The following is a 15,000-nucleotide window of genomic DNA, read 5'->3' as shown; positions in this document are numbered from 1 at the left end:
AGATTTCCAGCAGACTTTTATCTGGTTACGGCACCGAGAAAAGTCTCACCATACAATGTGGTGAACGGCCACCATCGCCTTTGTTCATCACTTCTTTCATCATCAGTTTTTCGAAGAGGGAAACAGACCGACGCAGATGGGCGATGAGCATTTCTTTAGTTCCCATAATGGGTCGGTGATTCATTCATTTCCATTCATGAAATGTCTTTCGTCTTCTTCTTTTTCTTCTTCTTCTTCTTCTTCTTCTTCTTCTTCTTCTTTTAAATTCTCTGGAGTTGTGCGAAACGTCACCGAAACCTACTTCATTCTTTGAAGATGAGAAAGGAAAGGAGATGATTGTGCCGTCCTCAGCTATAAGGAAAAGTTGCATGGCGTCCATACACGTTTCGAGGAAGCGGCTATTTTCGTATGAATCCTCCGCTTACTCATTTTGGCACGACGTCACGCCTTTCCAGCGAATGAACAACACGCACGACAACTCTTGCGTCTCAATTTGAATGCCCTCTCTTCCCGCCAAGAAGAGGGAGCGTTCCATACAAAAGCTCTATTTGGGGAAGGTCTAAATGCGGTTATAGAATTCTGGTAAAGACAAACACTCGGAAGTGATATTTATATGCATAAAAAAAGAGCTTGTTACTGTCATGAAGATCATTGCATTTCATACGCCGTAAAATAGCTACTCTTAGAGAAAATATATTCAACTACTTATGAAAATAAACAAACTAAACACGCAGGGAGGCAGTCATTCTGCTGGCTTTGTTCGGCTTCGATGCGATCGAGTTAAAGGATGAGGTTGTCAGCCTTGCTCCCGCTGAAGGTCAGGGGAACTTGCGTGCTAACGGCACCTGGCATTTGTTGGTGGTCATCAGTCCGTAAATTGATTGTAGCTGGATAAGTCCCATATAAAGGAAGAAGAGGTTTAGATAACTGATTCTTGTGGCATTTATGATATCTAATATTTTTCTCTTTAAAAAAATATCTGTTTGTGATGAGAGGCGCTGATATTGTCGAGTATGCACGAGAATCAGTCATGAAATAAAGACTGTGTTGACACTGTACATTAACATAAAAAAGCGTAAGCAGTCAGATAACATTGAACATTTCATAGAAGAAATGCTACCGTTTATGTCCGTTCCTATGAATGTAATAACTGAAAAACGCAATTCAAGTACTGCCTCCTAGTTTTATTTTTCCAGAAGTAAATATTTTGGACTCGTCTCGGAAATTTCAGATGCTTTAAATTGACCAATTATTATCCAAACATAAACGTTCATTTTCTTTTTATTTTCTTTATCGCAGTTAGCGAAGCTTTATACCGCCCTTATCAGTCCTGTTTAGAATATTGCTCTCATATTTGGTCTGTGATCTCATCAGCTGGATTCAATCCAAGACAATCGTTGACGCGACTCTCATACGAGGGCTGCGTAACACCCGTCATGCCACAGCTTCCCGGAATACCTCATTCAGGAGACCAGCACTGTCTAGTGCTAGATCTCGTGGCCCAGTCTTTCACTCCCGTGCCGAACTTCCTTTCTGCACTCTATCTTTTCCTTCAGATCTAGACATAATATGGGAAATGCGTTGCCTCCGCCGTCGGCCTTTGCACTGAAACCTGCAGCTAAAATTTTGCATTAAAGACAAAGAAAAGAACTTTGTAAATGGTCCTTTTCTTTCTTTCAAATAAATCACGTCAATTCATAACTTGACGTCAAAAAAAAAAAAAAACTTTCCAAACGAGTTCGCGCGGAGTTAGTAATTGAATGAAAATCTGTTACATATCACAAAGAAGCCCCATCTTCTCATCTGTAATCCATCACGTTGAGATCACTCGAAAAAGGAGAATATATATTTCCTTTTTCTCCGCAGGAAGTCACGCCATCCATCAAATCAGGGAAGAGATTCTATAAATACACACACACTCTCTCTCTCGCTCTCTCTCTTTCTCTTACATGGCGGAATATGATTTGGGCATATATTCCCTATTTTTTTTGCTCTCTCTCTCTCTCTCTCTCTCTCTCTCTCTCTCTACATGGCCGAATATGATTTGGGAATATATTCCTTATTTCTTTTGCTCTCTCTCTCTCTCTCTCTCTCTCTCTCTCTCTCTCTCTCTCTCTCTATATATATATATATATATATATATATATATATATATATATATATATATATATACTGTATATATAGCCCAATAAAATTTTTGCATTGATTCTCAATTTTTTTACTCTCTCTCTCTCTCTCTCTCTCTCTCTCTCTCTCTACATAGCCGAATATGACTTTGGCATTGATTCCCTATTTTTTTAATGGGTTTCATTACCGTATCATTCTTCGACTTCTTGCCTAAATAACTAGATAAAAATAAAAATAAATTATTATTAATCTTTCTATCATTTCTATTTTCTAATACCGAAAGAAGAATTTCGCACTAATTAGTCATATTTTCTAATTCTTTCAATGGACAGAAATGATTCTGTAACCTCTCAGTATATAACAAGCTTTCGAAACTCCTACTCATATGTATGTGTGTATGCACACAGCCCCCCCCCCCACAAACAAATATATATATATATATATATATATATATATATATATATATATACATACATACATACATTTATATGTATATATATATACGTATACATTCATGCATATATATGTGTATGTATGGAAATGAACACATGGGAAAGTGTTTCACAGAAATAAATTTCTGACTCGTCACGGGACCGAACCCCGGTCTTTCGAGTGAGAGTCCAGGGCATTAGCAATTCGGGCACAAAGGTCATGAAAGTTGTTGGAACCTATGTGCTTACGTATCTAAGGTTTTTCCCGGGCAGGCGGCTAAGGCCTAACATACCAATGAAATTTACCCAATTCCCATGTGCTCATTTGCATCACATCTCACAGTGAAATGGGTAAGTCGAATGAAATGTTAGCAATTCGAGTGCTGAATGGGTCGGGGAGTTGGGTAAAATTCGGTGGGAAGCTAGGCCTTAGTCGCCTGCCCGGGAAAAACTTTAGGTACGCAAGTACCTAGGTTCCAACTCCTTTTATGACCTTTGTGCTCGAATTGCTAATGCCCTGAACTCTCGCTCGAAAGACTGGACTTCGGTCCTGTGATGAGTCAGTATATATGTATATATATATATATATATATATATATATATATATATATATATATATATATATATATATATATATGATTATCTTTAAAGATATCCATCCATTAATTCAATCTGACATCATAATATTCAGCATAATACATTTCTGGGTCCTTCATGAAGATCAGGGCATTGAGCCAAAGGTTTGATCTATAATTATGAGTGGAAACTGAAGAAAAGTAATAATTCGAAAATAGATCTCACTGTTTTCTTTAACATCGTAAGAACAATTTCTTTCGACGTACTAACCAGAAACCAAGTAATGTTTTCCCCAAAAATAATTTCAATGATCAAGTATTGATGATTGTAAAATATTTTCATGACAAAAAAAAAAAATCAAGATTCAATTGAGTTGACGTTGAATGACCAAGCAATTTCATGTTCAGGCAAAAGATGTTTCAGATTACATGTCAACACTATTTCGCGAACAGGTATCAGACGGGTATTAATTAAAACTGTTTACACATGCAATTTCATACGTAAGTAACAGGTACTTGACCTGGAAAGCGTGTCCGACAATAAACACACCGGATCAGTTTATTTACTCAATAAACACGCAGGGTAGCTATTACCAACTCTTAAGCCTGATATTACATCAGCACTCGAACACTGTTTGCATATTTGAAAACAGACGTATTTATTTCAGTGGAATTTGGAAAATTGAGGAGACCGAGTCTTCTTGTATTCAATGTTTATTTATTCATCTATTTATTTTGGGCCAACAACAGAATTGTCTTGTATGAAAACTTAGTGCGATAAATCAATTTGCACCCGAGACCTCCCTTTGAGATGCGGCCGAAAGGGGAGATTCGCGGCTGGATGCTGTTGTTATCAATTTTTCATATTGCCTGAAAGCATTCGGATTGCAAAAGCCATCAAACGAAATGCTGACGCCCACGTCTTCGCTTGTTATTTCGGCCTCGGTTGCCTCCGGATAAAAATAGATCTCACCTTCACTTTGGGAACAGAACCAAATTTAACGGTGATTTTTATTCTCTACAGTGATACAGTATTCTCTACTGTGATAGAGTATTGTGTTTTTGTCATGGAATATAGATCAGAGTAAGTAACTCCTAGTCTAATAAAACTATGAAACACGATAAAGTTCCAAAATGATTATTATTTCTTTTGGGACAAAGGAACCATTAAGATGGGGAAAATATGACTTTGTTACGACTTTATACGTAAAAAAACACTTGCAGTAAGTGGGTGTTATCGTAAGAGGATAAAATAGGTATACGTGCATACATGCAACCACACACAAATCAAACTTATAATCATTCGACATCAGGAGTTTAAGAGCAAGTAGACCTTACTTTTAGGCCTAAAAGACCCACACTAATGAAAATATATAGTATTTTGTGGCCAGAAGTGGGAATAAAACAACAGGGTAAATGCCATGTTTTTAATAATGACGATAGGACTGAAAATAAATAGAAAAACTTCAAGATCTTTAAGGTCCAAATTCTATGCTAAAATATTCTCACCTAAATAACGGTACGGTCGAATCGAGATCAGTTTCGGTCCTTTAGTGTCCATATCCGCCGCTGGATCCAGATCCATAGCTGGAACCGCTTCCCTTGGCCTTAGCTAAGGCTTTGGCAGCAGCTGCCTGAGCCTGGGCAGCTGCCGACTGGGCTGACTGCAAGTTGCTCAAGGCTAGACTCTGTTGCTGTGTGAGTGAGTTGGAGGCCTGTTGTGCTTCCCAGGCCATTGCAGACTGAGCTGCCTGAACAGACTGGGCTGCTTGCAGTGCTTGAAGAGCCTGGGCTGCAACTGCTTTGGCTTCGGCTTGTGCTTGGGAGAGGCTGTTCACTACAGAGAGGGCTAAGTTGTAAGTGCTTTCAGCTGCCTGCACGGCGCTGCTGGCCTGAGCAGAAAGTGATGACTCAGCAAATGCTGCTGCTTGAGCTCCCTGAGCTGCCTGAGTAATCTGAGCAGCTTTTGCCTGTTCTTGAGCAGCAGCGGCTTGAGCAGTCTGAGCAGCAGCAGATGCCGCAGCTGCTGCCTTTTGAGCAGCTGCTGAAGCAGCAGACTGAGAAGCACCTTTGAGACCTGCTGCAGCTGCAGTGGCCTGAGCAGCAGCCTGATTGGCAACGTCAGCAGCACTGGGGCCATGACTGCCACTGCCACCACCAGCGCCAATGACTAAGTAACTTCCACCATGGCTGCTACCACCATGCCCATTTCCGGAGCTTCCTCCATACCCACTTCCGCTTTCGGCAAAGCCACGCTTCACCTGCAAGGGTAAAATAATCGGTGATTCTCTGTCGCTCTGAGATGAGTAGTATATTTATGTAAGACCACTATGATCATAGATTTAATAAACATAACAAGTCTGTCTCCAGGAGAAACTTACCCTGTCTCCTTGGGCACAGGACAGAGCCACACCTGTCAAGGATACGATTGAGAAGGGTAAGTTGTAAGTTTTCTGTCGAGGAATTAGAACTCTTGGGTTCTCGTGTACACATTTACACCGTGAAAAGATAAATAAATTTAGGAGTATTTTTTTTTTTTAATCGTTATCACTGCTCGCTCTTTTGACTTTTCGGGCCCTCTTTGTGACCAACTGACACACACTAGATGCAGTTTCAATAATGCTGGATACATTTACAATATTTCTCTTGGGTTATTCTCCAGCAGATACTACCCTCCCTTTCACCTGTCAAGACTACATTTTTAATCAATACTCACTTTCGATTGTTTTTATTAAACGTCATTTATTTTCTGCCTTATACTAAACCTCATTCATTAGCTGGATCTCTTGGTCTTGCTGTCCAAACACATCAAGTCCCACTTATTACTCTCTTAAGTCCTGTAAGACTGAAAGTGCTTGGCTTTATAGCTTAAATTTCATACTTTATTCGTTCATTCTTACAATTATCAGCATTTCAGTTTTCAAGGGAAAGGATCACATTGTAACTACTCTTTCCAAAGTTCTTAAGATGAGAAAGATAGGACTGCTGTTTTGTGACAGCGCACCTATTATTTTCGAAGTGTCTAATGAGCTGCGTTTGGAGACTAGACAAATTTAGGAAGGTGAGAATTGTTTTTATGACAAGCGATCTATCAGTACAGAGAATTTCTATTACGGTGACAAATTTATTTAGCCGATATACTTAATATTAAGTAGCCCACCAACAAGATTTTCTTGAAATAACGTCTATTTATTCCCTGACCTTTTAACTTTTACGTCTAGTATGAGGAACAGCTTTAAAAGCAAATGATCTTCAGAAAATTTGAGATAAAATATTTAAACGTATATATCTGCTAACACAAATAATAATAATAATAATAATAATAATAATAATAATAATAATAATAATAATAATAATAATAATAATAATAATAATAATAGTTTATATTACCAAGGCAGAGGAAGAAGACAAGATTCTTGAACATGTTAACTAGTTGCAGGTCCAACAGAAGACTGTGGTAGCGAACGGTTCTGTTGAGGAATTTATACCCTACTAAACAAAAAGTTGCCACTTACTAATAAAAGTACTCTTTGTACTTTATTTCGAAAGACTTTGTTTTCAACATTTCCCGGCCATACAGATTGTTTTCTTTTCTTTTTATTATGGGAGAATTCTATGGTCTTTTGTGCATAGAGACTGCAACATCTCATAGATTACGTCGAGTTCATACAGTCACTTGCAGGGCCCTTAATGACTTTTTGATGACTTGTAAAATAAGGGAATTGTCTCGTCTCTGTTCTCCAGTCACAGCTTGGAGGTACACATAGAAGACGTTTATGCAATAGTATATGTGTACGCTATTGTATGTATGTATGTATGTATGTATGTATGTATGTATGTATATATTATTATTATTATTATTATTATTATTATTATTATTATTATTATTATTATTATTATTATTCAGTACATGAAACCTATTCATATGGAACAAGCCCACAGAGGCCATTGACTTGAAATTCAAGCTTCCAAAGAATATTATGGTGTTCATTAGGAAGAAGTAAGAGGAAGTAAAGGGAATACAGAAAGAAGAGATCTCACTTATTGAAAAAGAAAGAAATAAATTGATAAATAGATATAAATGTATTAAAATGCAAGAAGAATAGTATTGGGGTAGTAATGCATTGCATTTTCGCTTGAACTTCTGAAGTTCCAACTTCACGAAATGTATATATATACATATATATATATATATATATATATATATATATATATATATATATATATATATATATATATATATAAAAATGGGAAAAATATATATATATATAGAAATCATCAACACACAATCATATATATATATATATCCATCCATACAAGTCTATAAAAATGGAACATTACCTGGGAAGAAGATGATTATATATATATATATATGATATAGAAATCATCAACACACAATCACGTCTTTTAGACTTGTATGGCCCAGTATAATATATATATCGATCCCGATAGTCAGAAATTTATATATATATATATATATATCTTAGTATATATATATTATATGCAAGCAGTTAGCTTGCCCAGGAGCAGTTGCTCTCAGGTTCCAACTTCTTTAGACTTGAGCTCCAGTAACGCTCTTGCTTTCCACCTGAGAGACCTGGGTCTGATCCTGACGTGAGTCAGAAATTTATATATATATATATATATATATATATATATATATATATATATATATATATATATATATATATATATATATATATATATATATATATATATATAGATATATATATATATATATATATGAGAGAGAGAGAGAGAGAGAGAGAGAGAGAGAGAGAGAGAGAGATTCCTGCATAAGGTATCCACTTCAGAATAATCCTCGCAATACGCACCAAAACTCAGAACTCAAGCATGTGAACAATTCACTTAATGACAACAAATGCAAAGGAATTGCTCTTGCCAGCGCCGCGCTGGTCGGAATAGCTCCTCGCTACTGGGCTACTGTGCGCACGAAGCAGGTGTGTAGTGACATTCGCGTGACAAACAGGACTTAATTAGACCCAATTGCAGGGAGCCTTCCTCGTCCGAGATTCGACGTATCTGCCCCGTTCATTCATCCCGGGAGAGACGAAGCATTCGGGGATGCTGCATGCGTATATGTACGCTTGGTGGAAGGAACAGCATTTTTTTTAAGGAATGTTTTCGATCTCTCGAAGAATGATGTTATTCTTATTTGCTTATTGTAGTTATTTTGGGGGTGATGAAAGGATGTATGTATTCACAAATGGCCTGGAAGAAAGGACTGATTAAGAAAAGAGTATAAGGTATGACCGACACCTAAAAAGTATCCAGGGTCGTATTGTCAGGTCAACAAAATATAAAAATGGAAATGAAGTAAATTGAAATGGTTATAGTTTCAGGAAATGTAAACAAGAGAGAAGTGAACTGAAGAAAATTATATATATGTTCATGAAATGCTTAAGGAAAATGATCGAGTTTTTTCTTTCAGAATAATTTATACATTCATAGTATTTTACTAAAGATTTAGCTTTTGGTGTGGTTAACTTGAGACAATCAGTTTATTGAAGTCCTATACTTTCGTTATACGCCACAGGATATAAAAACATATGATGGTGAAGATTGCGTTACTGATATTTGCAGAAATCTACATGAGGACTGTGAATAGAAGGTATAAATACTTGTTTAGAACCAAGAGAAGAAGAGTCAAAATTCTGGAACTAATAATGTTTTAGGATATTTACGCAGTGATGGTTATTGCAGGTATTTCTGTTTCTCAAAAAGCATACATGAAAAATGATAAATCCAATTCATTCCAAAGGGTTCTAGTTTTTCAGTAACCAGAGACAAGTGTTTTGTATCCTCCTTCAAGAGAATGAGATGTCTTTTACTGTAATTCTTGCTAGAAACTGACCGAAGCCAATAATAATAATAATAATAATAATAATAATAATAATAATAATAATAATAATAATAATAATAATAATAATAATAATAATAATAATCTTCCAACGCACAAACAACTACATGGTTCACAGGTATCAGGCCAAATAAAGATTAATTGAAAGTAAACAAAAAATATATGTCAACACAAACAAAATTATATTTCTTCTATATTAACAACAGGGTCAGAAAACTATGGCAGAGAATCAAACCAAGATTATCGCATAAAACACGTAACATAATCTAACACTCAAACTAGGTAACAATACGAATCACAGCACTTGCTTATTACAAGACAAAAAACTGTTGCGGAGATATAAAATTAGTCACAGGACATCCCATTCGATGTATAAATGTGAAGTTAAAACAACAGAGAGAGAGAGAGAGAGAGAGAGAGAGATTATCTCTCTCTCTCTCTCTCTCTCTCTCTCTCTCTCTCTCTCTCAGTATTTGCAAAGCAGTCCTCGGTACGACTTCTTGAGCCACTTTAAGTCCACACACCTACCGTCATGCATTGCAGCAAGCACCAGAGTGCTAAGGTCTGTTACAAACTGATTTTAGCAATGAAGATGCAATGAGATAGACAGCCATATGTTCATGCCTCTCTGACAGCTAAGCTATGTGCTACTGACATCTACACTGAGTGAACACCCACGCAAGTACTGGCCATACCTCAGTATTGCTTTTAAACACCTGGTAGAGGGAAGTAAACAGGCAAGGTTTGTTCAGTAAATGAGCAGCTGTTAGAAGCAGGACGATAAAAAGTACAGAGCATTATTGCATTCAGATCTTAACATCTGGCGACTGATTGATCTGTTGTTGCTTTGGTGTTGTGCCATTCTTCTTCTTTATTTCTCTGCAGTGAAATTGTGAAAAATTGTCCATACACATATCTATATACATACATATATATATATATATATATATATATATATATACATACATACATACATACATACATACATATATATATATGTATATATATATATATGTCTTTTCCCGTATAGGAAGGGTGGCTCGAATAAGTGTTATCATTCCTGTTTCTCTGTTTTCAAGCAAGTCTACTTGGGATGAGGCTGTTAGCTCCACGCCTGCTCAATAGGCTCTGTGTTAAGTGTATCTGGCACTTCTTGGCGATCACCCATCTCTGTAGTCTTCAGTACTTTTCTCAAAGTAATCTTCACTGGTTTCGCAGAGTGTCTGCAGTGATTTTCTCAAAGTAGTCTTCAGTAATTTTCTCAAAGTAGTCTTCAGTAATTTTCTCAAAGTAGTCTTCAGTAATTTTCTCAAAGTAGTCTGCAGTAATTTTCTCAAAGTAGTCTTCAGTAATTTTCTCAAAGTAGTCTTCTGTAATTTTCTCAAAGTAGTCTGCGATACTTTTCTCAAAGTAGTCTTCAGTAATTTTCTCAAAGTAGTCTGCGATAATTTTCTCAAAGTAGTCTGCAGTAATTTTCTCAAAGTAGTCTGCAGTAATTTTCTCAAAGTAGTCTTCAGTAATTTTCTCAAATTAGTCTGCAGTAATTTTCTCAAAGTAGTCTTCAGTAATTTTCTCAAAGTAGTCTACAGTAATTTTCTCAAAGTAGTCGTCAGTAATTTTCTCAAGGTAGTCTGCGATAATTTTCTAAAAGTAGTCTTCAGTAATTTTCTCAAAGTAGTCTTCAGTAATTTTCTCAAAGTAGTCTTCAATAATTTTCTCAAAGTAGTCTTCAGTAACTTTCTCAAAGTAGTCTGCAGTAATTTTCTCAAAGTAGTCTTCAGTAATTTTCTCAAGGTATTCTTCAGTAATTTTCTCAAAGTAGCCTGCAGTAATTTCCTCAAAGTAGTCTACAGCAATTTTCTCAAAGTAGTCTTCAGTAATTTTCTCAAAGTAATCTTAAAAAAATCTCCCCAATTCTTACACAAGATACAAGGAATGAAGCTGCACTCCTCACTGCTCCCCTCCATTTCCTCCCTGATAACGAAAATTACCATCGAAAGAATTTGGTGATAATTTATCTTACTTCATTCAATATATAATATGAAGGAATACTGCAATTCCTCACGGCCAGGTCATAGAGTTTATAGGTAAGCGTCGTTCCAGCGTCTCGTCCCAGCAAGTGGAATCTCCCCCCGACAGGAAATTAAAGAGAGGCCCCGCTGTCAGTTTCCACCTGACACAATGACCCCTTTCGGATACAGCCGACACCAGATGTCTACCGTTTCCTTATGGAAAAGGGAAGTTTCTTTTCTTTTACACATGAATGGGCGGATAGACAGGCAGGTAGACGGGAGAGCAGGAGGACACACGTAGAAAATGATATGTAGTGGTTCCCCAAAAGGCGATGTGACGAAAAATACCGTATGTTAACGACATGAAACAAGAAACGAAAGAAATTCTTTCGAATGAACACCCTATTTTCTGGAAGCTTAAATTGCAAGTCAGTGGCCCCTGTAGGCTTGTTCTATATGAATAGGGTTTAACTTCTGAATAATAATAATAATAATAATAATAATAATAATAATAATAATAATAATAATAATAATAATAATAATAATAGGGTGATACGTGCCAACAGACCAGACGTGACGTTGATTGACAAAATCAAGAAGAAAGTATCACTCATTGATGTTGCAATACCATGGGACACCAGAACAGATGAGAAAGAGAGAGAAAAAATTGTTAAGTATCAAGACCTGAAAATCGAAATAAGAAGGATATGGAATATGCCAGTGGAAATTGTGCCCATAATCATAGGAACACTGGGCACGATCCTAAGATCCCTGAAAAGGAATCTGGAAAAACTAGATGTCGAAGTAGCTCCAGGACTCGTGAAGAGAAGTGTGCTACTAGAAACAGGGCACATGGTGAGAAAAGTGGTGGCCCTAAGGAGGCAGGATGCAACCCGGAACCCCACACTATGAAAACAACCCAGTCGAATAGGATGACAGTGATAGACAAAAAAAAAAAAAAAAAAAAAAAAATAATAATAATAATAATAAAAAATAATAATAATAATAATAATAATAATAATAATAATAATTCTATTTTTATATACACAGGTAGACAGAAAGATAGGTAAGCGGACAGACAAAGAGTACGGGAGAGAGGGAAGCAGACAGACATAGAAAATAATACAGAGCGGAGCTCAAAAAGACGGCATTGCCAAAAATATCGTATAGTAACGACATAAAAGACAAAAATAGAGAGAGAATTTCCCCAAAGCATAGGAACATAACATTAATGATATTTACTGCCACAGTAAAAGCAAATACCAACAACTCTTCCAGCACGAAAACAAACCGATAAAACTGAATGATTTGAGGCATCAAGCTTTCGTGGCGACGGGAATGTCGAGTTGTACTGTAAGTATGAGATTTCGACGCATTTTACTCATTTACTGGACTGGGTTTAAAGTCTTAGTGTTAACCATTGCCTCTTTACAGCAGGGAAATATTCTTTTTTCTTATCTTTAATTTGCCTTTATCTCTTTTTTTTCCTTATATTTGTATTTTTTTTTCCAGATTTTATATGTTTTGTATTTTTTCTTGATTTTAACTGAAGGAATTTTACAGATTTAGGCATATAATGTTTTTGCCCTATTAATGAAATTTCTTGATTTTAGGCGCAGAAAACTGAAGGAATTTATATATACACATATATATACACATATATATATACATATATATATATATATATATATATATATATATATATATACATATATATACATATATATACACACACACACACACATACACACATATATATATATATATGTGTGTGTGTGTGTGTGTGTGTGCGTGTGTGTAATTCTAATAGCCACAATGCCCTCTTAACTTCTCGAATTCTTCGTGCTTTTTTGGATATGCTTGTAACTACGAAGCCGTGACATCCAAACACAAGAAATTGAAGAGACTTGTGATTTGCCGGTCGCGGGAGACGAACCCGGGTCACCTTAACCACAAGAGGGCATTGTGGCTATTAGAATTACATATGTGTCTGGTAAAAGTGGCCCTCTAATAACATATGTGTCTGGTAAAAGTGACCAGTAGATTCTACATATATATATATATATATATATATATATATATATATATATATATATATATATATATATATATATATATATATACTATATATATATATATATGCATACTTTTCGGTGAACGACTCATACTTGTCACATTACAGTCATTCTGATAATAATAATAATAATAATAATAATAATAATAATAATAATAATAATAATAATAATAATAATAATAATAATAATAAAAAGAGTACCCGGTAAGGACCCTACCTCCACCAGGACCTCTGAAAAGTATACAAATGAATTTCTGACGATGATTTCAAGGGTATTATTGTTATTATCATTGGACCTGATATTGAATTTACAATCAGATCTTGTCATTTGTCATGAAGATTGAAGGCTGGAACAATCACAATGATATTGGGCGAGATGGTTTCCATTATGACGGCAATTTGTCACATTCACTAACGTTCAATGTCCGCTCAACCGGTCTTGAGGTAACTTGCGAACACACAAACACACTCTCTCTCTCTCTCTCTCTCTCTCTCTCTCTCTCTCTCTCTCTCTCTCTCTCTCTCAACTGTGCAGTACAATTCAACTGATTTACAAGTTCATTTGTACTAGAAGCATAAACTAACGATGTACGTGATTTGAACACTTTTTTTTAGGATTACTTGGAGAGAATTAGTGAGGGTTACTTTGAGAAAATTATTAAGGATTACTTTTATAAAATTACTTAAATTGTTGAAGGTTACTATGAGAGAATTACTGAAGATTATTTTGAGAAACTTACTTATTACATTACGAAAATCAATGGATAATAGCTTGAGATAATGAAAATTCTTTTGAGAAACTTACTAAAATTGCGTTGAGAAAATTACAGAAAATTACTTTGGGAAACTTACTTGACGATTACTTTGATAACAACACTGAAAACTACTTAGTGAAAATGTCTGCTGATTACTTTGAGAAAATGACTAAAGATTACTTTGAGAAAACTATTGAAGATTACATTGAGAAAACTGCATAAGATTACTCAAAGAAAATGACACGAAGACTACTTTATGAAAATGACTGAAGAATACTTTTGAGAAAATTACTGAAGATTAATTTGAGAAAATTACTGAAGATTAATTTAAGAAAATCACTGAAGATTAATTTGAGTAAATTACTGAAGATTGATTTAAGAAAATTACTGAAGATTAATTTAAGAAAATCAATGAAGATTAATTTGAGCAAATTATTGAAGATTAATTTGAGAAAGCTTCTGATGATTAATTTGAGAAAATTACTGAAGATTGCTTTGAGAAAATTACTGAAGATTAATTTGAGAAAATTACTGAAGATTAACATGAGAAAGCTTCTGAAGATTACTCAAAGAAAATGACACGAAGACTACTTTACGAAAATGACTGAAGATTACTTTGAGGAAATGACTGAAGATTAATTTGAGAAAATCACTGAAGATTATTTTAAGAAAATCCCTGAAGATTACTTTGAGAAAATCCCTGAAAATTCCTTTGAGAAAATCACAGGAGGTTACTTTGAGAAACTTACTGAAGATTAAACAGAGAAAAAAAGAGAAGAAACTTAGCTCATCTCACGGCGTTGTGCGCACCATTGAAAAATTAGATATTCGCCTCATTGAATAAATTTCCAATTCGATCCAAAGGCCGCTGCCAATTTCCCTTTCCTTTTTCATAAGAAAATTTATGTGATTTCAAGAATTTCTGATACGGGCTACACGGCAAAATCTCTCTCTCTCTCTCTCTCTCTCTCTCTCTCTCTCTCTCTTATATAAATCTAGTTATATATATTATATAAATATAGTTATATATATATATATATATATATATATATATATATATATATATATATATATATATATATATATATATATATATATATATATATATATATATATATATATATATATATATATATATATATATA

General features: G+C 35.1%; 1 protein-coding gene and 1 pseudogene across 3 annotated transcripts in view; one reads left to right on the top strand and one right to left on the bottom strand.

Annotated features, from left to right (window-relative positions):
• LOC136828410 (glycine, alanine and asparagine-rich protein-like) overlaps positions 1 to 15,000 on the bottom strand; it is a 282,803-nt gene that overhangs the window by 14,949 nt on the left and 252,854 nt on the right. The window contains exons 1-3 of one of the 3 annotated variants that reach the window (XM_067086443.1): positions 6,524 to 6,567; positions 5,515 to 5,546; positions 4,547 to 5,394 (exon numbers count right to left, since the gene is read on the bottom strand). The exons of 1 other annotated variant lie outside the window; for it this stretch is intronic. In XM_067086443.1, the coding sequence (XP_066942544.1) occupies positions 4,684 to 5,394; positions 5,515 to 5,546; positions 6,524 to 6,557 (777 nt within the window). In that variant the 5' untranslated portion in view covers positions 6,558 to 6,567 and the 3' untranslated portion in view covers positions 4,547 to 4,683. Of the gene's footprint in view, positions 1 to 4,546; positions 5,395 to 5,514; positions 5,547 to 6,523; positions 6,568 to 15,000 lie in introns of those variants that run through there. One more of the 3 variants, XM_067086442.1, reaches the window with a different exon arrangement.
• LOC136827592 (glycine, alanine and asparagine-rich protein-like) overlaps positions 13,434 to 15,000 on the top strand; it is a 5,944-nt pseudogene continuing 4,377 nt past the window's right edge.

Source organism: Macrobrachium rosenbergii, chromosome 42 (genome assembly GCF_040412425.1).
Source record: "Macrobrachium rosenbergii isolate ZJJX-2024 chromosome 42, ASM4041242v1, whole genome shotgun sequence".
In the NCBI taxonomy this organism is placed as follows: Eukaryota; Metazoa; Arthropoda; class Malacostraca; order Decapoda; family Palaemonidae; genus Macrobrachium; species Macrobrachium rosenbergii.
This window is presented reverse-complemented; position numbering and strand designations above follow the sequence as displayed.